This window comes from Homarus americanus, unplaced genomic scaffold, assembly GCF_018991925.1.
Source record: "Homarus americanus isolate GMGI-L3 unplaced genomic scaffold, GMGI_Hamer_2.0 scaffold45737, whole genome shotgun sequence".
Classification (NCBI taxonomy): domain Eukaryota; kingdom Metazoa; phylum Arthropoda; class Malacostraca; order Decapoda; family Nephropidae; genus Homarus; species Homarus americanus.
In genome coordinates, this window is record NW_024718828.1 from 650,798 (window position 1) to 678,698 (window position 27,901).

Genomic DNA, 27,901 nt, shown 5'->3' on the forward strand with positions numbered 1-27,901 from the left:
CTAGGAGTAGTTTACTAGAGGTAAACATGTACTAGGAGTAGAACACGGTGAACTAGGAGTAGAACACGGTGAACTAGGAGTAGAACACGGTGCACTAGGAGTAGAACACGGTGAACTAGGAGTAGAACACGGTGCACTAGGAGTAGAACACGGTGCACTAGGAGTAGAACACGGTGAACTAGGAGTAGAACACGGTGAACTAGGAGTAGAACACGGTGCACTAGGAGTAGAACACGGTGAACTAGGAGTAGAACACGGTGAACTAGGAGTAGAACACGGTGCACTAGGAGTATAACACGGTGAACTAGGAGTAGAACACGGTGAACTAGGAGTAGAACACGGTGAACTAGGAGTAGAACACGGTGTAAAAAAGACAAGGTAGCGAGTCATTGGTTGGGATCATCACAGGGCTTAAGGGATTAACTCCTAGTCGATCACGGATTCCCAACAGCTGTATCCCGTCCAAATTACATGTGACGTTACAGCATTCTAGCTTTTTCTCGGTCGTAAATGGGACGAATTTTGTCCTCGTTGTACGCTTTGGTTGGGAGGAGAGATTACTTACTTGTTTTATTACCCACACATGATGCTTAAGGGAAGTAGATGGGGGTAAGATGTACGCTAGTGGTTTAGTATGACTCTTCCCCTCAGTACACTAATGCTAGAGGGTAATGCCACGCGAGGGTTTGCATTCTTAGTGTGTGTATGTGTGTGTTAACGTACCGTATCTTATTAAGGTAGGGTTTCGGTGTAAATATAGTGTCATTACCGATAATATTGTTTGGGTTATAACTTTAGTCAGCCATTTAAATGCGTTCTTAAACCTATAAGTTACGAGTAAAATCTTAACCTAAGTTTTTTTTTTTAAGACTCCTTCCCTGGCCGGCAGTTTACGTGCTCTTACTGAGTGAGTAATGCAGAGGTGATGAGGCGAAATATAGCTTTATAATAATTGTCTGTCATTTAATCACTCCTTGCATGTGACCACTCCTTGTTTCCCTGTCTGTTTATTCAATTGTCCATCCTCTAAGTTTCCATCTGTCTAAATTCGTTGTAGTATTTGGGTTTGTACTCCTGTGCGTTAGTGTGTTTATGTATGTCTTTTACACACACACACACACACACACACACACACACACTTTTTATAATATCCTTATCTTCATAAACTTTTTTTTTGGGGGCGAGGAAGGGACCGAGGTTGAGAATGACGTGGCGGCGAGGCCATTATTCGCCTTATAGTCCAAGTTAATTCATCTTCCTTGGACAAATCTTTGTTAAGTGGGTCTTAAAATCTCGGGTCTTGATGGGACAGTGAGCATTTACCTCTCTGGTGATGAGTCTTTGGAGAACTTAAGTTTAATATTAAGTGTTTATGATAATTACCTTCCTTCCTCTTTCCTCCTATTTTCCTATTCTCCTGCCCCTTCCCCTGCACCCTCCCCTTTCCCTTCCCCCCTCCACCCTCCCCTTTCCCTTCCCCCCTTCACCACCTAGTATCTTCCTCCCCTTTCTCAACCCATCCAGATAAGGAGTGTGAGGTACTTTTGAATCATTTGGTCTGTTGTAGGTTAGGTTAAGTTAGTGTTTGACGAAGTACAAGTGGCCTGATGAGCTTAATAGGACTTTAATAAACACAAGGAAGAGCCCCAAGTCGTTACCATATTTGCTATTGTGTGACCAAAATGTTACAAGTCTTATGTTGTTATTATCACTAACACGTTATTATGGCCTCACGTAACAATAGTCTTGCTGTGTGTGTTTTCCTGTACCGTTGTGTGCGTTCAGGACGATATTAATTTAACAAGTGTGACTATCGCTAGAAGAGAGAGAGAGAGAGAGAGAGAGAGAGAGAGAGAGAGAGAGAGAGATATTGCAGTGTGTCATTATGTTTGTTTCCTTGTTCTTCGTGTGTCGTTATTCCCGGTGTGTTCTTGTTCTCTTATGTGTTCTCCAGGACGTCACGAGTCATAATATTGCTGGTTTTTTTGTGATGATTCCACCAAGAAAGCGACTGTGCTGTTTTTCCTTGTGCATCTTTCAGCCGCTTTTGGCCGCCTGACTGGCCAAGTGGAGCACTGTGACACTTCCTTCCTCTTATACTGTACAGCGAGTGTAGGACGCAGGCGAGCATAGAGGAGGAGCCAGATATCAGACTCTTGAAGGACACGGCGCCCGGGATAGATAAAGGCTCGGCTATGTGTCGTATTGTAGCTTCTTGACCGAGTTACCGCACGTGAAGACGATCACTGTCATTGGTTATGGTGGTATTATTTTATTTTATTAATACAGAAATGAAAGTACAGTACAGAGACACTTGCTTGGGATAAGTATACGTTAATCTGTCCTGGTTTCTGCTACATAAAGAAAAGAAAAAAGTATTCTATTCACGTGGAAGATGTGACGGTAACAGTAAATTATCGGAACAATCTGAAGAGCTCATTAGATTTCGAGATAAAATAGTAAGAAATATATGTTAATAGTGTGTTGTGTGTATACAGATGTTGTTAATAATGTTGTGTGTATAGATGACGTTTATAGGGTGTTATGTGTGTATAGTAGGTTAGGTTAGGTTAGGTGTGTGTGTGTGTGTGTGTGTGTGTGTGTGTGTTGAGTTTCTATACAACTTCATTTGTGTCTCCGAGTTCCCCCGCCTTACTTTTATCTCTGGTTTATCCTTTCCCTTTCAACTTCTCTTCACTTCAAACTCTCGCCTCCTTTCTTCTTCTAACCCTCACCCCTTACTCCTAAAGCCCTCTCCCCACCTCCTCTCTACCTGTCACCTCTCCTCATTCAATTTACCTTTCATCCTACCTCGTTCTACATTCTTCACCTATTCCTCCTCCTCTCTCCTTTCTCTCCCTCCACGCCCTTCTCTCCTCCCTCGTGATCTCACCCCCATCACGCCTCACCCCCAACACACCTGCCTCCCCCGTACTCCCCCATGCTCTCCTCCCTACATTCCCCCCCCCCCACGTATCCCCCTCCCACATGTCCCCCACGTACTCCTCACATGCCTCCCCCTCCCCACACATGCCCCCACTCCCCTTATTCCCTTCCCTCTAGTCAAGCGTCTCGCCCCCACCACCCACACCCCTCCTATCACCCTTCTTCTCTCCCCTCAAACACGCTCCCCTCATCCTAATCCTCACGCGTGGGCGTGGGAGTAGGCGTGTCTGACGGTGTAATCTCTGGACGCAGTGTCAGCAGCCGGCAGCCAGAGGACGTAAGCATGACCGAAGGACATGGAAAGGCCACCGCCGCTACTACTACCACCACTACTACTACCGCCACCACCATTACTACTACCACCACTACTACTACTACTACTACTACTACTACTACTACTTTTTTTTTTTAACGTGGCCTCCAGCCTCCCCCAATAGCCACACCTTCGCCACCATTTATTTACCTTAATATTAAATATCCTAATACATAAGAAACTATCCTATCTGTGTTAAATTAGTTGAGCCGCAGATCCATGCGGCATTCAGTGACTGTAGCCTCATAGTTGATATCTGCAGCAGTTGTCGGAGTAGGGGCAGAAGCTCTCGTTCCCCTGAGGCAGAGCAAAGCCGATCGAAGGAGAGAGAAGGACAGTCGACATCTCATCCAGGCTGTGACATAACTTCTGGGCTGCTGCTTCTGTTCGGAGATCAGCTCCGCGAGTCTGGCGTAGAAACATCTTGCACTTGGGCCCATCCCACCCGAGGTTGTGAACACTAGAGGAGTGAAGCTGCCTTGATCAACATTTTGTATTCTCTCCCCATATGCCCTTCTCTTGTCGTTCTCGTTCCTCCTATGCGCAGCATCGAGAGCTAGGTTACGGTGACAAACGGCCATGGGATCAAAAATCCTGATGTCGAAGAAAGCTCGCTGTCCCCGCGTCCAGAATCCTCGAGCACTGACGTCCACACGGGCTTCGTTAGAAGTGTTTGAAGTCCTATGTTGGAAGATCTCGCCATCCAGTGGAAGGAGGGTCGGTTCTACCATGACGTCCCGGCAGATTTCCTTCAACATATTTGCTGTGAGATCCCTTACCTCGTCATGCCTCATGCATATGAAGCCCCCCTTCTTGCAAACCATGGCGTGATCGCCATCATAGGAATAGCCACACACGCATTGGGAGGGCAAACCATCTACTGGCCAACCGTACCTTAGAGCAATGGCATCTGTAAATTCTTGTTTGTTAAGGCTGAAACCATTTGCCCTTATCGGTAACGTAGTTAGCCAGTTCGAGGCGCCCACCTCCTGCGCTATAGCTACTTTTTTTGTCAAATTTTCTGGAACCAGCAGCAAAAGTTGCTGCAACATGTCATTTTGGCAGTGCTGCCGATCTGTTGTAATGGACCACCACCACCACTACTACCACTACTACTACCACCGCCACCACTACCACCGCCACCAATACCACCACCGCCACCACCACTACTACCACCGCTACCACCATCACTACTGCCACCACCACTACTACCACCGCCACCACTACCACCACCGCCACTACTACTACCACCACTACTACCATCGCCACCACTACTACTAATACCACCTCCTCCTCCTCCTCTTCCTCTCGCCACATACCGAGCTCATACGCTGTTGTTGTATTTCTAGGTCATTGTGTAAAGACAGCTAAAATATAATTGGCTTAAAAAAATCAAGCAAAGAAAAAAAAAAAAAACGTCCATAAGTCAGGTCAGGAAAGGCGTATGTTGGCAGAACAATGCACGACTAAAATATAATTTGTAAGAGAATTGAATTTTATGAAGAAATGTTTTAGGGGGAAATGTTTGTTGTGTTTATATTCTCGCCCCTCACTTTCCTCCCCCCTTCTTTCTCCCAACCTTTCCTCCCCTTCCCCCTTTCTCCCAACCATTCCTCCCCTTCCCCCTTTCTCCCAACCACTCCTCCCCTCCCCCCTTCTTTTAACCACGCCTCCCCTTCTCTCAACCATTCCTCCCCCCTCTCCTTTCTCTCAACCATTCCTCCCTTCCCCTTTCCCCAACCCTCCTCCTTCCTGAGCTTCAGCCTCTCCACCCCCCCCCCCTTGAGTGTAAGCTTACAGTCCCTCAACTGGCTGTATCGAATCCTATTATTTACAGCAAGAACTCCCTCACCCTCCTCACCCCATTTCCCTAATCCCCTCCTCTCCCCCCTCCCCTCACCTCCTCCCCTCAAACTCTGTCAAGAAATAACCTCTATTTAGAAAAGGAGATTTGTTCCCCCAAATAAATTTTTATTTTTATGTATTTTTTATTTTTTTTTCAGGCACGCAAAAGTACTGCTGTAGGATGTTGGTTTTTGTCCTTTTTTCTGGTGCCCAAAAAAGCATATATATATATATATTTTTTTTTTACCGAATGCCTAAGTGTCGGACGTTTAGCTTTATATTTTTGCGTCCTGAAAAAAAAAATGTCTGTTTTAGGTTTTTTTTTCTCGTCTAAAATATATGTCGGTTTTGGGGAGCTATTCACACACAGTCTGTTCTCATCGTATTTTCCCCTCATGGAGAAATAAATGTATATTGAAAATTCAGATTCGACAGTTGCCGCTCCCGACCTGTAAGTGTTGTGGAGGTTGTGTTGGGTGGGTGGCCGTCGTGGAGGTTGTGTTGGGTGGGCGGCCGTCGTGGAGGTTGTGTTGGGTGGGTGGCCGTCTTGGTGGTTGTGTTGGGTGGGCGGCCGTCGTGGTTGTGTTGGGTGGGTGTCGTGTTGTGTTGGGTGGGTGGCCGTCGTGGAGGTTGTGTTGGGTGGGCGGCCGTCGTGGTAGTTGTGTTGGGTGGGTGGCCGTCGTCGTGGTAGTTGTGTTGGGTGGGTGGCCGTCGTGGTTGTGTTGGGTGGGTGGCCGTCGTGGAGGTTGTGTTGGGTGGGTGGCCGTCTTGGTGGGTGTGTTGGGTGGGCGGCCGTCTTGGTGGTTGTGTTGGGTGGGTGGCCGTCGTGGAGGTTCAGTTAAGTTGCAAAATTTTAGTAGAACACATAAAAAACTCGTGAAAAGGCGAAATTTAGCCAGTCAAAAAAAATGGTTATAAAATATCACTCGAACCGTAATATTTCGTAAACTGCCAAAATTTTCTCCCTAACCACGAATGTTTAGTGAAGCAGTTCGTGGAGTGACCATCACCACAATCGGTTAGGTTAGGTTAGTACACGTGGTCAACACCCAATACTAACTCTGTACGAAACATTTCCCCGAGAATTCTGGCTCAGGTTTGGCTATCACATAAACTGAAGCAGTCGCCAGTTACTTGTCGTAGAGGAAAGGGAAGGAAAGGTGTGTGTGTGTACGCGCGTGTGTGTAAAGAGCCGAGATTCTCCTCTCCTGGTAGCGTGTACACCAAGGAAGGGGAATTACATGTAAGAAAACGGAAAAGGAATTAAATAATAGAGGGATAGGAAGAGATAGGGATAATAGAAGTATGAAAATAAAGATTGTAGATAACTATCGACGTAAAGGAAGATTAAGGATGTAAGGAAACAGTCACAGATTGAAGAGAATTAGAAGTAAAGGATAATAAAGTAGAGATGAAAACAGTTAAATTAGACATGGAGGGTAATAAAAGAGGAACAGTATAAGGAAAATTAGCAAAATAAATGGAGGAGATGAGAACACGAAATATATCCCACCAAAATATTACATTGAGTTTTATAATTTAATTTGTTTTGATGTTTATAGGTGGTAAATAAACTAAGATAAATGTGCCGTTTGGTTTATATCTAAAGAAAAGGAGATAAATCTACCTCACTTCCTTCCCTCTTGGATAACTGTTGTCGGATTAATGGATGAACACGACCACTCAAGACTGTAAAAGTAAAAATGTTTGGAGGTGATGTAATTGGAATTGTATATTTATCTTTTGTTGTGAGTGATTGATTTCTAGATTAAGTGGATCTTGATTTTCTAGCAAGATATATATCCGTTTGCGATAGACTTGTGTTAATAAATATCTTCGTTGTATTTTGCCTTGGTCGTTGATGTCACTAAACCTCGAGATATTGTTGTATGGAAGGAGTAGAGCAGTGAAGTGTGTTGTCCTGTCACTGTGTGTGTTGGTGGTGTGTTTTCCAGGATTTAGGTAAACTATAATTGGTCGAAGTCTCTGTTTCCGTTAACTATTGTGTTCCATCATTGCTGTCTGTCTTACGATACAAATGACATGACTCGCTGAAGGTCATAACGAACTCTCTATATTTTTTTGAATTGTAGTGGGAGATAATGATGCGTTTCTCTTCTTGATAAAGTTGTTGTTCAGTGTGTGTGTGTGTCAGTCAGTCAGTCACATAGGTCTATTAGTAATACATACGAGGACCGTCATATTGAGTTACAACTTAAAATAATAAACAGTGTACATGTTCTGTTTCTTGATGCTCGAGTTTTACTGAATTTAGTAATATTGGCTTTGGTAGGTAAGGGATTTCTCGTTCATGTTATATTACTAACTAGTGCATGGCCAGGCAACTTTCTCCCATTCTTAATTCATGGAAAGTCTGTAGAAAGTGAGGTGCATGCAACAGAGGGTATTGCAAAATGTTGAATTCACTTTGCAAGGGGGACATTTATTACTTCCTGGTTGAGACACGAGTTGAGAAGTGTGTTTTATTTTTTCTCAATGTTTTGCTGCAATTGCTCGACCTGTAGTTACCTGTAATCAAAGAGAATTGTTAAGGGATAGAATCTTTATGTAAAAATCGATTTGTGCTGAAATTCTGCATGATTGAGTTATGTTTTGGGATTATTGCAACTGAACAAAGATCTCAGTGTATTTCTGACGATTTATTTCAATAATTCGGTTTGTTGTTCACGTAGGAGCAATCATGTAGTTATCAATCTACAAACGAATATCATCAGTTAGCCACAAATTTAACTATCTAGCCTAACCTAACCTAACCAAACCTAATCTGAGTGAAAAGATAATTTTTTTGCATAAATTTGTATCGTTCATTTGTTTTTTTTAACACATTGAAAATAGTTAATCGTGAAGTTAATATCTCCATAGGGTAGCTGGAGGTAACTCGTTATTAAGTTAACCAGTCCTCAAGTCAGTTGGATTAATCCTACTCTGGGTTAACTTGTGTTAACTCTCCTCTAAGTTAACCTATCCTTGGTTTAACTAGATTATTTCGTGTCTTAAAGCTAACTCATCTCGGGATTATATCGACTCCGGGTAGACCATGTTAACTCTTCTCTGGGTTAACACGGTTTAACTTGACAAAGATTAATTGGACTCTTAACATGCGCCATCTCCGGGGGATAACCGTGTTAACTCTGGGGTGAAACGCATGACGCTCGGTGCCGTGATTTAAAGCGCTCATCCCCCATCTGTAAAACGGAGGGAAGCGTCGGGTTAATCTTTTCAACACTTGTTTTATTGTCCTCTGGCGAAGCATTAAAAGATAGATCACTGGCCAGGGGGAGAGAGTGAGAGACGAGAGAGAGGCGGGAAGGAGAATGGCAAAAAGAGAAGTGTGTCAAGGAGAGAGAGAGAGAGAGAGAGAGAGAGAGAGAGAGAGAGAGAGAGGTGTTGGTGAGCAAGGAGAAATGAAGAAAGAGTGAGTGAGAAGATAGACAGACGGTCAGATATTTAGACACTGATTGAGGGAGAGTGTATATATATATATATATATATATATATATATATATATATATATATATATATATATATATATATATATATATATATATATATATATATATATATATATATATATATATATATATATATATATATATATATATATATATATATATACAGAAAGAGAGAAAGTCTCTCTCTCTCTCTCTCTCTCTCTCGTTAAATGCTCTTGAAATTTCGATATCGGCAGGAGAAGGGAAGCTCTTCGTCCACGTTGTAAGGGTCAATATTCCAACAGCATCTGGCCCGGGGCGACAATACGCCTTGTCAGGAGAGCAAGAGCTGTATTCCTCCCCCACGTCTCGACAATATAATAATACCTTTCCTTTCCTCAGTAAATAAATGGGTGTGAATAGGGGAAAATATGGAGTCGTGTATAATCTCTAGTTTTAACGCCATTAGGTTAGGTTATAATACAAGAATATTCAAGTCAGAGAATTACTTACCCGAAGCTAATATTGTAAATGTACTAAATGTGATTTTTATTCAAGTCTTCGCTATATATCAACAATGGTTCAAGTTCAAGTATATTCAAGAACCTAAGCATGCTCAGTACAGTTAATGATGTATGATTGGATATGTTCAAGAGCCCGTGTATACCCAGTACCTGCATTAGCACATATTGACGTACTTTAGAGAGTCGGTAAATGTCCAGTACCTGTATTGAAAACATCACCAGGTACATTGAAGATCCGGGGTATACTTAGCACCTGTATAAGAAGCGTATACAGGTAGTGCCAAGACCATATACGCACCTAATACCTGTCAACAAGGAAACAAAAGAAAGTCGACTGTCTAGTGGTGAAGAAGATTGACTAATTAATGTGAGAGTGTGAACCCAGAAGTTACATACCTCCTCTAGTCTTGTCATCCATCACCTCTGCTGCCGGAAAACGACTCCTTTATGAATCGGGAATCGGAACAAGTCGGTGGGGGGTTGTGAGGTGTGGTGTTAAGGCAGCCGATGGAGTATGTCTTGCCTTCCAGTGTGCTGTGTCTTTGGTGAAGGGGGAGATTCTGGAAAGATTTTGAGCGTTGCTGTGAGGGTTTTCATTCAGCTGGGTTTCTTAACTCATATGTGAGGGTACAGGAGTGTGAATTATTTGCTGTGATTGTTGGCTTCAGCTGTGAGGATCCTGAAGGGGGTGAATTTTTAGCTGTGAGGGTAGAAAAGGTGCGATTTTTTAGCTGTAAGGGTAGAAACGGTACGATTTTTTTAGCTCTGAGGGTAGAAAAGGTGTGAATTTTTAGCTGTGACTATAAGATCAGCTGTGAAGATCCAAAAAGCGTGGATGTTTTAGCTGTGATTACAGAACCAACTATGAGGATCCAGAAAGCGTGATATTTTTTGCTGTGACGGCAGGATCAGCTTATGAGGATACAACAGGTACGTGTCCACCTCTGTATAGCCAGGATCACCTCTGTTGATATTATTGGGCTATGTTAGGGGTGGGTAGGTTGAGGGAGTAATACTCTCTCTCTCTCTCTCTCTCTCTCTCTCTCTCTCTCTCTCTCTCTCTCTCTCTCTCTCTCTCTCTCTCTCTCTCTCTCTCTCTCTCTCTCTCTCTCTCTCTCTCTCTCTCTCTCAACTGGAAAAAAACAATATTGTCTTTTCTCATTATGCTGGAAAATTAGTTAAACCCAGAGACTAAAAGCTGTCGTGTTTTTCTCCTCTGAACTTTGAATTTCTTTAAGTCTGACTGACAAGGCTGTCTTGCTTACTCTGGTCGAGGTCTTATGAGACGCCTGTGTGCTGTGCTAATTGTCACAACACTTAACCAGAGCAGAATTTATGGCTTTGTTACGTTGACCTTTGACTTCTGTGAGATTCTAGGTAAAGGATGCCTTGATGATGATGATGAAAGTATAGTGACATTGAAGGGGAGTCCTCGTCGCCCCCATCCTCTTACCTTCTTCTCAGTTTTCTTCCTCCCCTAGTTTCTTCTTCCATTTCTCTCCCCTTCCCTTTCCATAAGTTTTATTTCTCTCTCCTCTCCCTCTCCTAAGTTCTCCTCTTTATCCTCCCTCCATCCCTCATAATTTCTGCTTCTACTTTCACCTACACTTCTACCTCTCCCCCTTTCTCTCTCACTTTTCTCTTCCTTTCTACTTTTCCTTCTTTATTCTCTTCCCCTCTCCTAAGTTTTCATCATTCTCTCCCTTTTCCTTCTTCACTCTCTCCTTTCCCCATTCAGTCCCACTCTCCACTTTCTTCCCAGTCACCCGTCACCCCCCACTCCTTTCTCTGCCCCCCCCTTTCCCTCCCAGGAGAAAGCGAGAGAACTCTGTATCTAAGTTTAGGGAGGCAACGTCACATTGTGCAGACTTTATGCCCTTGTGTGCCAGTATGGGAAGCCGTCCATTGTTTATTGTGCGTTATATGTGCCACCTCCCCTCCCCAAACACCCTTCCAACTCCTCCCCCACCCACCACCTCTCCCTCCCCAAACACCCTTCCAACTCCTCCCCCCACCCAACACCACCTCTCCCTCCCCAAACACCTTCCAACTCCTCCCCACCCAACACCACCTCTCCCTCCCCAAACACCCTTCCAACTCCTCCCCCCACCCAACACCACCTCCCCCTCCCAAACACCCTTCCAACTCCTCCCCACCCAACACCACCTCTCCTCCCCAAACACCCTTCCAACTCCTCCCCCACACAACACCACCTCTCCCTCCCAAACACCCTTCAACTCCTTCCCCCACCCACACCACCTCTCCCTCCCCCAAACACCCTTCCAACTCCTCCCCCACCCAACACCACCTCTCCCCCCCCCAAACACCCTTCCAACTCCTCCCCCCACCCAACACCACCTCTCCCTCCCCAAACACCCTTCCAACTCCTCCCCCCCACCCAACACCACCTCTCCCCTCCCCAAACACCCTTCCAACATCTCCCTCCTCTCTCCTAATACCTCCTCCTCCTTCCCCAAACACCCCCCCATCACCTCCTCCCACACAACCCCCAAAAAACACACATACACGCACTCTTCTCCAAACAACCACCCTTTACACTTACTCCCCTAACACACACACACACACACCAACATTTCCCAACACACACACACACACACACACACACACACACCCTAAACATTTCCCAACACACACACACACACACACACACACACCCTAAACATTTCCCAACACACCCACACCCACACCCACACACACACACACACACACACACACACACACACACCTCTGACTTAGTGTCCGCCGAAAATATACTGTATCCACATGGTTTTTTCTTTATAAATCGTCGTAAGATATAGAAGGAAGAGGGAGCATCCATTTCCTTCTAAGACTTTGCGTGGCGTAAGGCTCCTCGTGGGTAGAACTGATGTTTGTAAACAATTAGATAGAAAGTCAACCAGTCCGTTCGAGGGTAAAGCTGAATGTATTGGGTCACCGTCAACCTGTGTCTTGTTGGGTCTCTTCTAACCTAACCTAACCTAACCTAACCTAACCTAACCTAACCTAACCTAACCTAACCTTCAGCCATTTATAAGTTTGTTTTCTATTTTTTTAAGTACTGTTGTGTAGCTTTTGTATTTTCCTTGTATTTGTTTTTATCTTTTTGCGTGAATTTTGGAGTTACTCTTTGTTTATTTTTATGCTGTTTTCTTTGTTCTTTGTTATTTAGTGATTCTTTCATTAAATTATATATATATTTTATGTCATTGTTTTATGGACTACTTTCTTTATACTTGATATGATGCTATGTAGTTATGTGGGGGGGGGGGGTTGTTATTAGTTTTGTATGTACTTTCTTAGATTTTCCCTCATATTGTATTGTTTACTTTCTTAGATTTTTCCTTGTTTTATTATTTGTGTTTACTTCCTTGATTGTCCTTATTGTATTAGTTTTATGTTTATTTTCCATTATTTCACTATTTTTTTCCTATACTCCGTTATTTGTCGTGTTGTTGTGGCGTCAGTCCGGCTGTTTGTCATGTAGGAATCGCTGCCGCCACCGGATTCCTGCCGCTGTATTTTCTGTCACTGGGTCCGGACTCTGTGTTCCTCCCTCTCCAGCCCCCTCTCTCACCCCACCCTCTCCCCACCCTCGCCTCCACCTTACCCTTTCCCTACACCCCCACCCAACCAACCGCTCACCACCTTTCTCATTTATTTATTTATTTATTTATTTATTTATTTGGATGTTTTTTGTTGAATTAGTTTATGTATCAATGATTTGTATATTGTTAAGTATGTATACTGATGTATTATATATTATTACTTGGCCTCCTGTCAGAAGATGTTTTGTTATAATAAAAAAAAATAGCAGCAACAACAAAAACGACGACAACATTGAAGTAAAATGGAAATATTAATATAATAACGACAACGACAACACAAGAGAGACTCTACTATAGACACACCAGACCCTCATCATAAACCTGAAAATGAACCCATTTATTTTCACTTCACGTTAAGTGTCTTTCATACAGAACCCAATAGTAGTTTCAGTCATGCCGCGGAGCTGTAGACTTTCTTTTACTCTTTCTATTGTGAAAATAAAAAAATAGAAATAAGGGTAATATACTTTTCTGTCAAAATCCTGAACCCAATTTTCCCATGACGCGAATTTTTGACTGTGTGTGTGTGTGTGTGTGTGTGTGCGCGCGCGTGCGTGCGCGTGCGTGCGTGCGTGTGTGTGTGTGTGTGTGTGTGTGTGTGTGTGTGTGTGTGTGTGTGATTTAAATACGGACTCAATAATTTCATAGTTTAAGCAGCGTGGGACTATTATTTTATTTTACAACATGCTATACTAAGGCACAAAATTTTACTTAATGTTACAACTTAATTTAGAAATACAGCGAGCGCTTATAGCCTGGGGGGTAATATGTTGTATAATGTTAAAATACTGCCACCTAGTATATTTAACACGCTCCATTAATACAGTGAGCTGCCATATTGTATTATCCTCCACTCCAATATGTTAAAAGGGCCGTAATGGGAACCTCATAATAAATACAGCTATCGACGATATTGTATTTCATTGTATTGCATTAGCGAGATATTGTATTACATTGTATTAAAATTTACCCATGCCTGTTATTGTAACTAGTCAAATACAGCGAGCGGCTATATTGTATTACAGTATTGTTATTTGAGAGGGATATTGTATTAAACTGTATTATGTTGAAAAAAATACACCTGGCTGTAAGAGGAGGATCATAAATACAGCGACTGGCCATATTGTATTAAACTGTATTGTGTTATGTAAGGTCACAAATTGGACACAGATCCCCCGTTGTATCCCTACAGTGTGTGTGAGGGTGACTGATGACCGCCGCGTGTAATGAATGAGGGTGGTCGCTGTTATCGCCTGATGGATATTATCAATAAAAATCACTATATTCACGGCTATAAAGTTGACGGAAATGGTATCAACATGATGCTAATTGGTGATATATGCTGGTGGTGGTGATGATGGTGATAATGGTGGTGGTGATGATAATGGTGGTGGTGGTGGTGATGATAATGGTGAGTGTATGTGTGTGTTGATTGTATGATGATTGTGTGACGATGACAATATGATGGTGATGATGATGATGATGGTGCTGATGATGATGGTGGTGGTGATGATAATGGTGGTGATGATGATAATGGTGGTGGTGATGATAATGGTGGTGGTGATGATAATGGTGGTGGTGATGATAATGGTGGTGGTGATGATGATAATGGTGGTGATGATGATAATGGTGGTGATGATGATAATGGTGGTGATGATGGTGGTGGTGATGGTGATGGTGATGATAATGGTGGTGGTGATGGTGATGATGGTGTATTGATGACTGTGGCGCTACATGATGGTAGTATTTTGTGTATATATATATATATACTTGTATTTTTACCTGTGGTTGTGTATATATACCTGTATTTATGTGTTTGTAGTGTTTATAAGTGGTTGTGCTTGCATATGTATCCAGTGCTTGCATATGTATCCAGTGCTTGTTTAGACACACACTCAAAAAAGTATCTTCACGGAGCGGGTCGATGAATTTCAGAATGAACACTGTGACTCCTGCTGCCTCGGTAGGGTTGTCAAAATCCTTCGTCCTTGTGTCGTAATATGTAGTAGGTCTCTTTGTGTATGACCCTGTACTTGTACCTACACCTGTACTTGTATATCTACCTGTTCTAGTATTGTTGTTTCTGAAGTAATTGATTGAGAAACTCACTAGGGATTTTCGTCTAGAGTATTTCCACTCCCCCCTAAATATGACGTTTTTTTCTTTTTACAATTTCTCCCCCACCCGGCTATTCCATTTACCATCCTGGGGGAAAAATAAAATATCTATGGCCACTGTATATTATGGCCTAATTTTCTGGTAAAGAAATTCGCCCTATCGAATAGAGGTTTCCGGGGATAATTTGCTGTGCTGTTTCCCCTGCGTTCTACTTTCTTTTCTATAATATTTCCCTCCTTACGAGCAATTTTTTCCCTGCTCCATGGATTTCTCTGCCTTTATACTTTGTTTATTTAACTTTCCTTGCCAGATTTTTCCGGTCTTCTTACTGACTTTTCCATAATTTTCTTTATTTTGTTTATAACCAGTTCCGAAAAATTTCCCTATTGTTTCCTGCCTTCTGAGTTCCCTAAATTAATCTACTGTCTAATACCTCCTCAAATTTTCCCCAGTTTCCCCTACATAACTCTTTCTTTCCTTCTACTTTCCCATTCTTTAACCCATTATCTGTCCTTTTACACCCCAATTTTTTCCCCACTCCCAAAATTTTCCCCCATTCTCTCCCACAATTTTCGCTTCATTTAACCCCCAATTTCAACATGGACTTGAATGATTGGTTCCACACTATTAACATTCCTATTTCATCCTCCAGTTTATCACTTCTCTCCCCAAGTCCCTTAGGTCAGTTTATCTGCACCTCTTACCCAGTGGCCACAACATTTCGTACCCAAACCTTTCCTTCCTCTTCCCCAAATTCCCCAGCGTTCTCCTCTGTTCCCAGCCTCTCCCCTCATGACAGGAACACGATAGGGAATCCTTAACATTATTTACAGAAGAGAAAACTTTTATAAGCATTTTTAGCTGAGGTGGCCAACTCAATGAATGCCTTTTCATGACGGACTTGAGAGAAAAATTTTCCTTGAGTTCCTGGCTCACTAATTCCATTGGGCTCTCACTGCACCTCCGGCCCACTTATTCCATTGGGCTCTCACTGTGCCTCAGGCCCGCTTATACCATGGGCTCCTCACTGCACCCCCGGCCCGCTTAACACCATGGGCTCCTCACTGCACCCCCGGCCCGCTTAACACCATGGGCTCCTCACTGCACCCCCTGCCTGCTTAACACCATGGGCTCCTCACTGCACCCCCGGCCCGCTTAACACCGTGGGCTCCTCACTGCACCCCTGGTTTCTGTGCTAGAGATCACTCCATCTTTCTTCTCGTTTAGTAAAGTAATTATTCCTATTCACTGCATCAGTTTCAAGTCACAGTATAAAGGACTAATTTTCGAAACATTGTGTTAAGGTTTGTCGTACAGAGGTAATTAAACGTGTATGGGGTTGCTGTCTTATATTCTGTTATATTTAGAAAATAATCATACATACATACATACATACATACATACATACTGTACATTCATACATACATACATACATACATACATACATACATACATACTGAAACGACCAGTTCCCAATGGCTCTTAAATTTACAACCCTCGGGACAAGTATTATCCTTGAATAAAGGGAACATATTACCCCAGACTTATTACATCTGCTGCCATCTTTATTCTCTGTTTTACAAGGATAAATATTCCTAGGGAAGTATTATATCCTCGGTACTCTTTTCATGTTAATTTGTACTCGTAGAAAGATGAGTATTTCCTGCATATATATATGGACTAAATGAGATGGGAAATATTCCTCCCAAATATTATACCTTCCACGTTCTAATCAGGTTCTAATGACGGGCGAAGTATTTCTTTGTATTAGTTTAGTCGTAATATTAACTTCGGGTTGAAAAGTAAGATGAGAAATATTCCCCGGGAAATATTACATATCCTTATTATCATCTTGAGGCGCTAGAGACGTGCCGGGAATATTTTAGTGGGAGAGAAATATTGTAGAGAATTTCAATTATGTAGAGAGGCTGATGGGCGTCCAAGTCTCTTATGTTATGAAGACCTTCTTAGGCTAGACGCATTTAATTTATATATACTGCTGAGCTTGTTTCTACCCCACTCACCCCTCTAGCTTTACTCGGTTAATTTTTGAAGTGCTGTTTCCTCGTCCCATCCCCTCAGTTAGTTTTTAAAGTGCTGTGTTCCTTTCCCTCTTCTTCATAGTTATGGTTAACTTATTTAAAAACTATTGTGCCTATTCACCCTCTCTCCCCCTTTAACAGGATTTAACTAATTTAGAAAAGGTGAGCCCAACTAATTTAGAAAATGATTCACTATCTCCCCACCCCCAAATTTCCCTCTGGATAAGCTCGACTAATTTATAAGCCTGGATAAATACGACTCTTCATTTGATATATTATAGTTGATAAGGCTCAACTCATCTAAGAAACTCTTGTGAATGGGCGCAGAAGTACGTGATTAGTTGTGTTTGACGTGAGTGATATGGGAAAAGTCCCGTGTCTTTGTCAGCCTATCCTGCTAAACCTGTTACAACGCAACTTGTACTCTCTCTCTCTCTCTCTCTCTCTCTCTCTCTCTCTCTCTCTCTCTCTCTCTCTCTCTCTCTCTCTCTCTCTCTCTCTCTCTCTCTCTCTCTCTTCTACTACTACTACTACTACTACTACTACTACTACTATTACCACTACTACTACTACTTTTTTTTTTTTAACGTGGCCTCCAGCCTCCCCCAATAGCCACACCTTCGCCGCCATTTATTTACCTTAATATTAAATATCCTAATACATAAGAAGCTATCCTAACTGTGTTAGATTAGTTGAGCCGCAGATCTATGCGGCATTCAGTGACTGTAGCCTCATAGTCAATATCTGCAGCAGTTGTCGGCGTAGGGGCAGAAGCTCTCGTTCCCCTGAGGCAGAGCAAAGCCGACCGAAGGAGAGAGAAGGACAGTCGACATCTCATCCAGGCTGTAACATAACTTCTGGGCTGCTGCTTCTGTTCGGAGATCAACTCCGCGAGTCTGGCGTAGAAACATCTTGCACTTGGGCCCATCCCACCAGAGGTTGTGAACACTAGAGGAGTGAAGCTGCCTTGATCAACATTTTGAATTCTCTCCCCATATGCCCGTCTCTTGTCGTTCTCGTTCCTCCTATGTGCAGCATCGAGAGCTACAGTAGGTTACGGTGACAAGCGGCCATGGGATCAAAAATCCTGATGTCGAAGAAAGCTCGCTGTCCCCGCGTCCAGAATCCTCGAGCACTGACTACTACTACTACTACTACTTTGCTGTCACTCGGAATCAAGTATGACGATCATCCAGCTATGATACAATGATATGAGTTATTAGGAATGTCACCTAGGTTGGTGAGTTTTGAGGTGACTAAAGAGGCCGATATGGGACCCGCAGGATCGTCCACATTCGTTGCACATGTGGAGGGCTGCATCTTGCGCGGGAGGGGCTGTGGCAGCGTCTTCCCCGCCTCAGCGCTTATCTGCCTCAATTTGCAGTCGGATTAACTCGAAAGTATTGACACCTTCTCGTGTGGTGCTTCTCCAAGCGTTACGATGTGGAGTAATCGACTCCCAGGTGAGGGGGTCGATTTGGCACTTTTTCAGGTTTGTCTTAAGACTCTCCTTATACCTTTTCAATTGCCCGCAAGGTATTGGTGATAGTGAGGTTGTGTGCAGCACACTTGCTGAGGAGGAGTAGGCCGTTGGCATTACACTTACCTAGTACATTTCTCCCTATGGTTCCCTGCCAAATACTAGCATCTCTGCCAACACTGGCATTGAACTCGCCAAGGAGCACAACCTTGTCTTCTCTGGGGATAGAGGTTAGCACTCTGTCAAAGTCGGCGTAAAAGGCCTCCTTGATGTCATCCTCTGCATCCAATGTTGGGGCGTATGCACTGATGGAAAAGGCATGACGTGAGTGATTCAATGGGACTCGAAGCGTCATGAGGCGCTCATTGATCCCAATAGGCATTTCAGTTAGCCTGTGTAGGATGCGTTGGCGGATGGCAAAGCCAACTCCATAAATGCGGTTTCTCTCCACAGCAGGATTATCCTTCCAGAAGAAGGTATAGCTAGACCCCTGTTCTGTGAGCTGGCCCTCATCTGGGATCCGGGACTCACTGAACCAGTGGTGCAAGTGTTGCAACGACTGGGGAGAGGGAGAGTTCCAATGGACTGCCGATCGCCCAGTTTGTTGGGTTTTGCCTTAGTAGCCTGTCCATCAGGCATTGCCTTCGTCCGCCGGTGTAGTCGTTGGGTTTCCATGGTGGTCACCTCTTCCACCTACACCACCTTTGGGGTCTTGTTGGAGCTCTGTAAGCATGTCTGCCTTATGTGGGGCTCCACCGCAGATTTTTCGTTCGGGGTTTACTCCCGTAGCCTTATACCTACCAAGGTTAATCCGCAAGGCAGCGGGGCAATGGCTGGTAGGCGCCAGAACGTGTCTACATGCCAGTGGGCCTATGCGCCGTCCCTTTGGGGCCCACTGCTACTCCGAGATCCCCTGCTGTTCTAGCCTGGGCCCACGAGGCACCCAGTTACCGTGTGTTGCCGCGAGGAGGCACAGCAGGAGTCTTGATGGTGAAGAGGCTGTGTACTGGCAGGGGAAGACTTATGCAAGTTGCTTCCCTGTTCGCCACGAGGCTAGCCAGCGGCGGCAGGTGAAAGCGAGAGGGAGCAAGCAGTGCTTGCTCCTTAACACTAACATAGTGCTGCCATGCTAGACGCATTTGACCACCCTGTGTGCGACACACACACACACACACACGCGCACGCATACACACACACACACACACATTAAACTTAAGAGAATGTCACTGAAGCATCAGGGCTCATACCCTGCAAATCACATTACGGCCACTTGGACCATGCTAATGCTCAAGATCAAATCAAGATGTGTTAAGTCTTGCGCGCTTGTGCTTGGTGTGTGTCTGTGTGCACGTGTGTGTTTGTGCGTGTGTGTGTGTGTAGGTGAGAGAGTGCGACTGTGTGTGTGATATTTGCTTTGTGTGAGGGAAAGTGAGAAAAACAGAGAGAGTGCATGGAAATGAGATAAATGTATACTGTATGTGATACGTATTTCATGTGAGAGAGAGAGAGAGAGAGAGAGAGAGAGAGAGAGAGAGAGAGAATATAAAACAGCGTGATATATGCTTCGCGTGTGTAGTATGGAGGGAGAAAGTGAGAGAAGAGAAATTGCGCTTAGAATGCAATATTTGACTAAATTTGCATGTGTGTGTGTGTTTATGTATGAGAGAGAGAGTATATTGTGAGATATACTGATGTACTCTGCCTTTCTCCTTAAATAGGTCATTGTGTCATAACCATTACATATTCAGAAGCTTCGACTCAATTGTATTAAGATAACCATTCCATATTTTCTGAGTACAGTCATGAAAAAAAAAAATTCTTATATACGTCTGGTTGAAACTATACTGAAGTGAGGTACATTACTATAGTGGTTATCTCTGGGTATAGTCTAAATTGTGGCGTGTACAGGGAGTTTTGCCCGTTGCTGTACATCCAGACAATTTACAATATTGACAGTGGAAGATTAACGAGGATCTCATTTTGACAGACCCCCGCAAGCTTATGCAAAGTCGCTACATGATAATTTGACTTGTATATTGCAAGTGTCAGGGGGGAAAGGGTGTGTATTGTATTCATAATAATTCCGCGTTGATATCTAGACTACACGAATTTCCCTGATACTGAGATATCCGAAGTTGCTTATTAATTACACCATCTTATCTTATTAATTACGCTATTTTATCTTCCATCAGTAATTATAATGTGACCCAGATAGGTAATTAAGCTTACAGAGTTCTTTAGTGGCATAATCATGGACTCAGGCTCGACTGTGTTATACATAGTATCACGTTCAGCCGCACATGGTTGAGGGGTATTAATTAGCTGGTGTGATGCCGGGGCAGACACACAGCACGTAGCTCCGTGTCCTCTGTATGGCTTAAGGTATTAAAACAGGTGTTGGCTACATAACACTCATACTTTACCTTACTTACCATTGCTGTTAATTCATCAGTTTAACATTTGTATTAGTATAATGTGAGGATGCGAGCTGTATGTGTAGGTGTGTATATCTGTGTATGTTTGAATTATTATTGCATTTACCTGTATTGCTGGACATTTGCATCATGCATCATTACTTCACTCTAATATATTAATTTTTTTACCTGATATTCTATGTATATATTACATAGAAGCATATGCAACATATTAAGAATAACTCTTAAGATTATTTAAATTCACCTAAAAAATTATATATACACGTAAAAAATGTAAAATAAAATAGAACGATACTAGGAAGCCGTTCTGGGTAAATTGCTCGTATGAATATGTAAATTTATTTTTAGCGAAAAATTTTGGCCAAAAATCCGCTCTTCTGTTCTGGCGTGAATAAGAATGTAATTTTAGTTTGCGGCCACAACACGTTCATACCTCAGAGACACACGGGTACAGACACTCAGTGAAGTAGATACGAACACCTACTTTCAACACCTAATTACTCACACCTACACTCGCATATACACTACCTATACACACCCTCAGTATTTCCTTAATAACTGACACACTCCACAGCATCCCCATCTTTAACACTCAAAATCAGCCACCTCAACACTCCCCACACCACCCAAAATCTAAACATCACACTACACGCCCACCACCCCACCCACTAACTCCCCACCCTCAGCTACCCCTTATCCACGACAAAAAAAATTCCACCCAAATTCTCAACACCCACCCAATCCACTACCCTCCATCTACAACACACCCACCACCCTCAACACCCCACCACCCTCCACCCACAACACTTCACCACCCTCCACCCACAACACTTCACCACCCTCCACCCACAACACCTCACCACCCTCCACCCACAACACCTCACCACCCTCCACCCACAACACCTCACTACCCTCCACCCACAACACCTCACCACCCTCCACCCACAACACCTCAACCATGTATATATCAACGCCATAGAAAAAACAACACAACAACAAAAAAATTAAATAATTCTCCAGTTAATATAATATTCATGTGTTCCTTACAGTAGTAAATTTGGTTACGGGTTCTCCCCAGAGAGAACTTCTCCCGGCGTCTCCTCACAGCTGTTTAATTAATACTGAGAGACGCTGAGGCTTGCGGCTTATACTTGTCACTTGAGTAGAGTTTCTCTCTTGTGCGTCTTGGCTTGACTGTCTCGTGTTCACTGTTGTGGAGAGAGAGAGAGAGAGAGAGAGAGAGAGAGAGAGAGAGAGAGACTCTAAAATGTTACCTTTATGTATTTCAGGTAAGTGGATGAGGAACAGTGACAGACGTACACAAAGGTAACGTGGCTGAGGAGCTTGAATTGCGGTAAGGAAGTGTTGTGAACTTGAAGTGATTTTTATAATTACTTTTAGTCAATGAAACTTTTAATATCACTTTATGGTTAAATGTAAATTCTTGGTTGTGTTAGTCACCTCATTGGTCGCCTTTCCTGACTGACTGACTGAATGTTTTATCAATGTTAAGGAAAATTCTTCAAACCCGTCTCATTTTACTGCCAGACGCACTACCAGCTACACGTTAACGCAGCTTTGATTCTTTTGTATGCAAGTTGGGATGCATGTAGCGATGTTATTGCACAATTCTCTAGACAGCTGGTACGAGTCTTGTCAATATTACTATCACCATCACCACTATATCACCATTAAAACTACCGTCACCATTATTAGTATTACCCCTTATCACCATCATCCAAAGCCACCACACTCACTGCCATTAATTGCTATCCATCATTAATTACCACCCACTATTATCTCCCATCACATGGCCTCGTGAGCACTATACCACCACCACCTACAACTAAAAACAACTACCATCCTTCACCACCACTATCTACCACTATTAACAACTACCATCGTTCGCCACCACTATCACCCACCATCCATCACTACGCCACCAAACTCAAACCACTCTCTACGCACTCCAAACAAACACCAAAGTTTAAACAAACACCAGATTCCAAACACCTCCACACCCTCTTGCAACGAATCATAGCTGGGTTCTCCTCACTAGACCCAGAGTCGAGAATTCTCCAAGACTCTTACGTTATTTTAGATTTTCGCTTAAGTGGGGGATAAGATAAAGCCTCTCGTTAAGGTAGAATCTCACCGCAATTCCGATGTTTATTGCACCCTTCGTCTGTAAAAAAAGGCCAGTTTAGGTGTACAGTAGTCTCGCATCTCCAGCTGAGAAGATGTTTTAACTTACGAGCGATTGAGAATTCGTAGCCTGGTGAGCGCGCCAGTCGGTTCTTGTTTAGCTTTGCGCGCCAGTGGTAATGAATTTGGCGGGAGATTACGAGGGCCGTTGATTGGACGGTTCGAATTTCCCGCGCTTCCTGAACATCTGGAGGGAAAATTCTTCGGCATCAACAGTGAGACTCCAGAAGGAATTACTTTCACCCGCCATTGATCAGCACCCATGCCACTGTTGACGCTGTTGCTGTTGTTTTAGTAAGTTGATAGAATTCGAGTTTCCACGTATTGTACTAGTGAACTTGATCCTGTATCAGTACCGTGACCGAGGGAGAAGGAAGGTCGCTATTGATTGTGGGGTTACGGGGTCAAGGTCGTTGCTACTACTGCTGCTGCTGTTGTGTGTGTGTGTGTGTGTGTGTGTGTGTGTGTGTGTGTGTGGCATAGCTATCAGTTTGACCGTCTGCCTTGATGTGTCTGTGTGTGCCATTCTGTCTCTCTGTCGGTCTGTCTTCCTGTATGTCAGTTTGTCCTTCAAGAAGTTTGTATAATTGACTCTTGTTAAACTTCCCAGGAGACTCACGAAACTTTGTAGATGTGACTTAAGTTCATAGTATACTTATGACTATGTTAGATTACTTGGATGGATTATCCCAGGGGTACCAACTGTCCCTTTGTCTGTTTGTCTTATATTATCGGTTATTATAGTAATTTATCGGAAAATCTGGAAGCATATAAACAATATTGGTCTATATAGAGAGAGATGGTGTGCATACGATTAGGTGGTTCTAATTGGTGAAACTTTTCCAGAATCATTGTCTATCTGTGGACGCCTTAGTGCTTTAAGACAGACAAACAGACAGACAGACATAAACAGGAAGAAGTGTACTAATGTTGTTCCTTTTGCCTGGGTGATGTAAGAACCTGTCTCTACGTAATGTTATACTAATGGTAAATTTCACTCGGTAATAATTATATAAACAGAGAGTAAGGAGAAAGAGGAAGTGTCATTGTTATTTGACCTTTTTGGGAGGTGTTTTAGAAATTGACAAGTAATGCAGGTAAAAAATATAGGAGATTCAGAGTAAAGGACTGGCGTAGTTGCTCCTCCTGTGGATCCCGTAGGTAGTTAACAGAATAGTAGATAAAGTTAGAGAGTAAGAAGGAGGAGGTGCCGTAGTTGTATCTCCTCTTAACTGGGTCACATAAGATCCAGAGAGTGTACGTAATTCATCTCTGGGCTGATAAGGAGTCGAGATGCCAGTCTGGGAAAATAGTGAGACAATTCCTCAAGCAGAGATGTTATCGCGGCAGGGCAATTTGAGTTCGTCATTGCTGTGTCCTGCGGTCTTGTCCTTCTCCCCTGAGATACCGTTGGCCAAAGTTGTTATAAATTTACCGTTTTTTATGCTTTTATTTATTTGATGTAATATTTTTTGTTTCCGATAGGACGAACAAAAGAAAGGGGAAATGAGGCAATAGGTATAGATGCCTTTTGTAGGTCTGTTAGTGTTAATCACGGCAGATCCCGGAGTGAGGCACTGTACGTATTTTGAAATTTAAAGAAACGTACAATTAAGGTAGAAATAGGCTAATATTGGACCTGCACACCTATTTCTAGTATTAGTTGTAGCAGAGGATTAAGTAAAGAGGTTAAGTGCTGATAGTTTGCTAATCTGATTCAGTCGTTTTATGTTATTATTATTATTATTATTATTATTATTATTATTATTATTATTACCAAGGAAATATATCAGAATCCTGTATCTCGTGTATATATATATATATATATATATATATATATATATATATATATATATATATATATATATATATATATATATATATATATTATATATATATATATATATATAGGGTGGAGGTACATATAGGTGTTGAAGAACATCTTCTATAGTGTTGGTAACACAAAGGTTCTGTCAGTGCCGACACAGCTGACAAGTGAGCATCGGCCTGGTGGGTACGGAGCCGGTGTCGGACGGAAAAGGGGTTTTGATGGACACCAGGCGCCCAACACAAAGAATCTAATCCTTTGGGATGTTGACATGTGAGACGCTTATGTTTTCCCAATAGGGAGTGCAGCAGGGTGTGGTGCTTCTCGTCTTTTAGGGGGAAATTCATGGGACGTGAGTTATATTTAGCTCCCATAACTCTCCGTGCACCTTACGGGAGGAGACGCGGCTGGTGAACACTTGTACCCTGCAGAGGGTGTCAAGATAATTATATTCTTTCATGTGGACGATGTCCATGTTTCTTAAACCCCAAATATCATTAAATTAAAGAAATAAATCGATCCAGAAGTAGACAACAGACGGCCTATAACGCCTGTCAAGTACTTACCTGCGTTAGCCTTGCTTAGTGAGCCCGGGTTGTTGTCTCCATTCATTAGCAATTAGAAGGAATATGAACTCATACTGTACACACACGCTGAGCTGGATGGTTAGGTTATTATATTCCACGCCTTGTTCTTCACCTGTCCTGACCAATGGGAACCTATTACGAACAATGAATTGATGTGAAGCTTTGTGAATCAAAATAATGTTAGGATTTACTTTATATACTCTGTACAAGGAGAGAGAGAGAGAGAGAGAGAGAGAGAGAGAGAGAGTGTAGTTAATTTAGTGTTTCTCTAGACAAGCTAATATGGAGGCTTCAGTAGAGGTAGTCATAAAGAGTAAACATAGAGAGCTCACACCCTCACACCCGCTGGGAGGATGTTAATACAAACGTACACAGATATACACGGATTTCATGGGGTGGTTCTCACGTACACATGAACGGATCGTTAACTTCCGTTCATAAGTCAGGTACACATGGGTGGGTTTGATGACACGTATACACACCATACACGTTCACAAGAGCGGCGAGCCTGAAAGACGTGCACACGACACACACTCATATACACGATGGGCCAGCTTACACACCACGCGTTCATAAGTATCCAATTCTCCAAAATAAACCGTAAATTATTGTATGACAAAGACTTACACACAAGTAGGCCATTGAGAGACACAACATCGTTCCCTCCCACCCACCTCACCCAACCCCACTCCACCCAACCCCACCCCACTCAACCCAACCCCACCCCACCCCCACCCACCCCACCCACCCCACCCCACCCAACCACCCCACCCGAAAATCAGGCCACTAAAAAGTGCACACCACCTTCTCCTCAGCCACACAACCCACGCACACAAGGAGTCTTCACGCGCACACGGGCAGGCCATTGAGAGGCGCACATAAGTTGCACACACACGTTTGGCCACATTCACAAAGGCACATTCCTATGCACTCCAGCGTCGACGGCAGCCAGCGAGGACCACACGTCACGCCGGGGGATGAGCAAGGCTTCCGCTGCCTCGCTCCCTTCGTGTGTGTGTGTGTGTGTGTGTGTGTGCGGAGGGTGCTTGTGTGTGTGTGGGGATGTGAAGGTAGTGTGTGTGTGTGTGTGTGTGTGGAGGTGGTGTGTGTGTGGAAAGGTGTGTGCGTGTGGGGAGGTGGGTGTTTGAGGGATAAATGAAAGTAGGGTGTGTGTGTGCGTGTGCGTCGGGGGATGGCGGTATGGGTGAGTAACTGAGTATGCTGGGGTGTAAGACTGTATGATGTGTGTGTATGTGTGTGTGTGTGTGTGTGTGAAGCAACATGTCACAGTCAGGATGAGGATGGTTTCATTTGCCTTCACTATGTCCTTCAGATGAGCTTCTCTCCTCTCCTCACTTGACGGAGGAGGAGGAGGAGGAGGAGGAAGATGAATAGGGAGGGAGGAAAAAGGAAGAAATGGGAGGCATAGGAGAGAAAGAAGGAAGCTACACAGGTTGGAAAAGAAAGCAGCAAAATTGGATTGAGAATGGGGAGGGCGAGGAAGGGAAGGAGAAAAGTCAGAGGAAGAAGAATAAGATAGAATAAACAGAGGAGAGAATGGAAACAAGAGACGGAGAGTGAGGTGAGACAGAAGAAGAGGAATGTAACAAATATAAGGGGAAGAGGAGAGATAGAGGTACAGAATGGAAGAGAGGAGATAAAAGAGGTAGAGAGGGAGAGAATGGAAGAGAGGAGGTTAGAGGTAGAGGAAGAGCATGGAGGAAATTAGAGAGGTAGAGCGAGGAAGAGAGGAAGATTATGGAAGAGGAGACTAGAGCGGTAAAGAAAGAGGAGATATAAAAGGGAAGGGAAGGAATTATATAGTATGTCTTTCCTCTTCCTATATCACAAACCTTCAAGTGTTGGAACAGTTACCTGAACACTTAACACTTTTCGGTGGCTTCATTGAGTTTGAAATCCACTTCAATTAAGAACTAAAAGTGGTATTCCCTTAAAAGCTTCGAGTCTCTGAGCCTCTTGGGATGAAATAACGCCCATGAGTAAGTGGGGTATATTTTAGATGTCTCTTTTAGGACACCTTCAAGTTAGCTACACCTCCTCCTATGGCTGTGTTCTGGGGAAGATTGGATACAACCTGGGGAGAAGCTCGTGTGCAATCTTTCTATGGTAACACAGTGAGTCCGTTGTGTCTCAGGGAGTTGGGTTCTCCTTCTTTTATATAATGAAGAGTGACTTGTGTTCCTCTTGGTGGTACTTGTGACTTTGGTTGCTATTTCTCGAAGGTACTACAGTTGAGGGCTACACCGACAAGGAGGACTAGTAACTAACAGCAAGGAGCTAAGGGATAGCTTGTAGTGACCATTAAAAACTCTCCAGCGTGAGGGGCAGTCGCCGTTTGGAGGTGGACTCTCTCCACTGCGGATTACGTTTGCTCACGCATGGCAGCGCCAATCCTCTCCACGATGGTCTCGCCCTTGTAGGCTTCCTTGTAACCCTTATGGGCGCGTCTCTGGCTGTTTGGACTGTGAGTGTATCCCAT

At 43.4% G+C, this 27,901-nt stretch overlaps 1 protein-coding gene across 1 annotated transcript; it reads right to left on the minus strand.

Annotated features, from left to right (window-relative positions):
* Positions 1–27,901, minus strand: LOC121859832 (merozoite surface protein CMZ-8-like). Its single transcript, XM_042356796.1, has 2 exons — positions 27,789–27,901; positions 1–346 (listed from the first exon to the last, which is right to left on the minus strand). Exons 1-2 carry the CDS (start codon positions 27,899–27,901, stop codon positions 1–3), a joined length of 459 nt encoding a protein of 152 aa, XP_042212730.1.

Excerpts from the sequence above, each read along its gene's own strand:
- LOC121859832 (XM_042356796.1), bottom strand. The coding sequence starts at position 27,901 with ATGGGATACACTCACAGTCCAAACAGCCAGAGACGCGCCCATAAGGGT. Across the intron at positions 347-27,788 it reads GCTGCCATGCGTGAGCAAAC|TTCACCGTGTTCTACTCCTA; the intron begins GTAATCCGCAGT and ends TTCTACTCCTAG.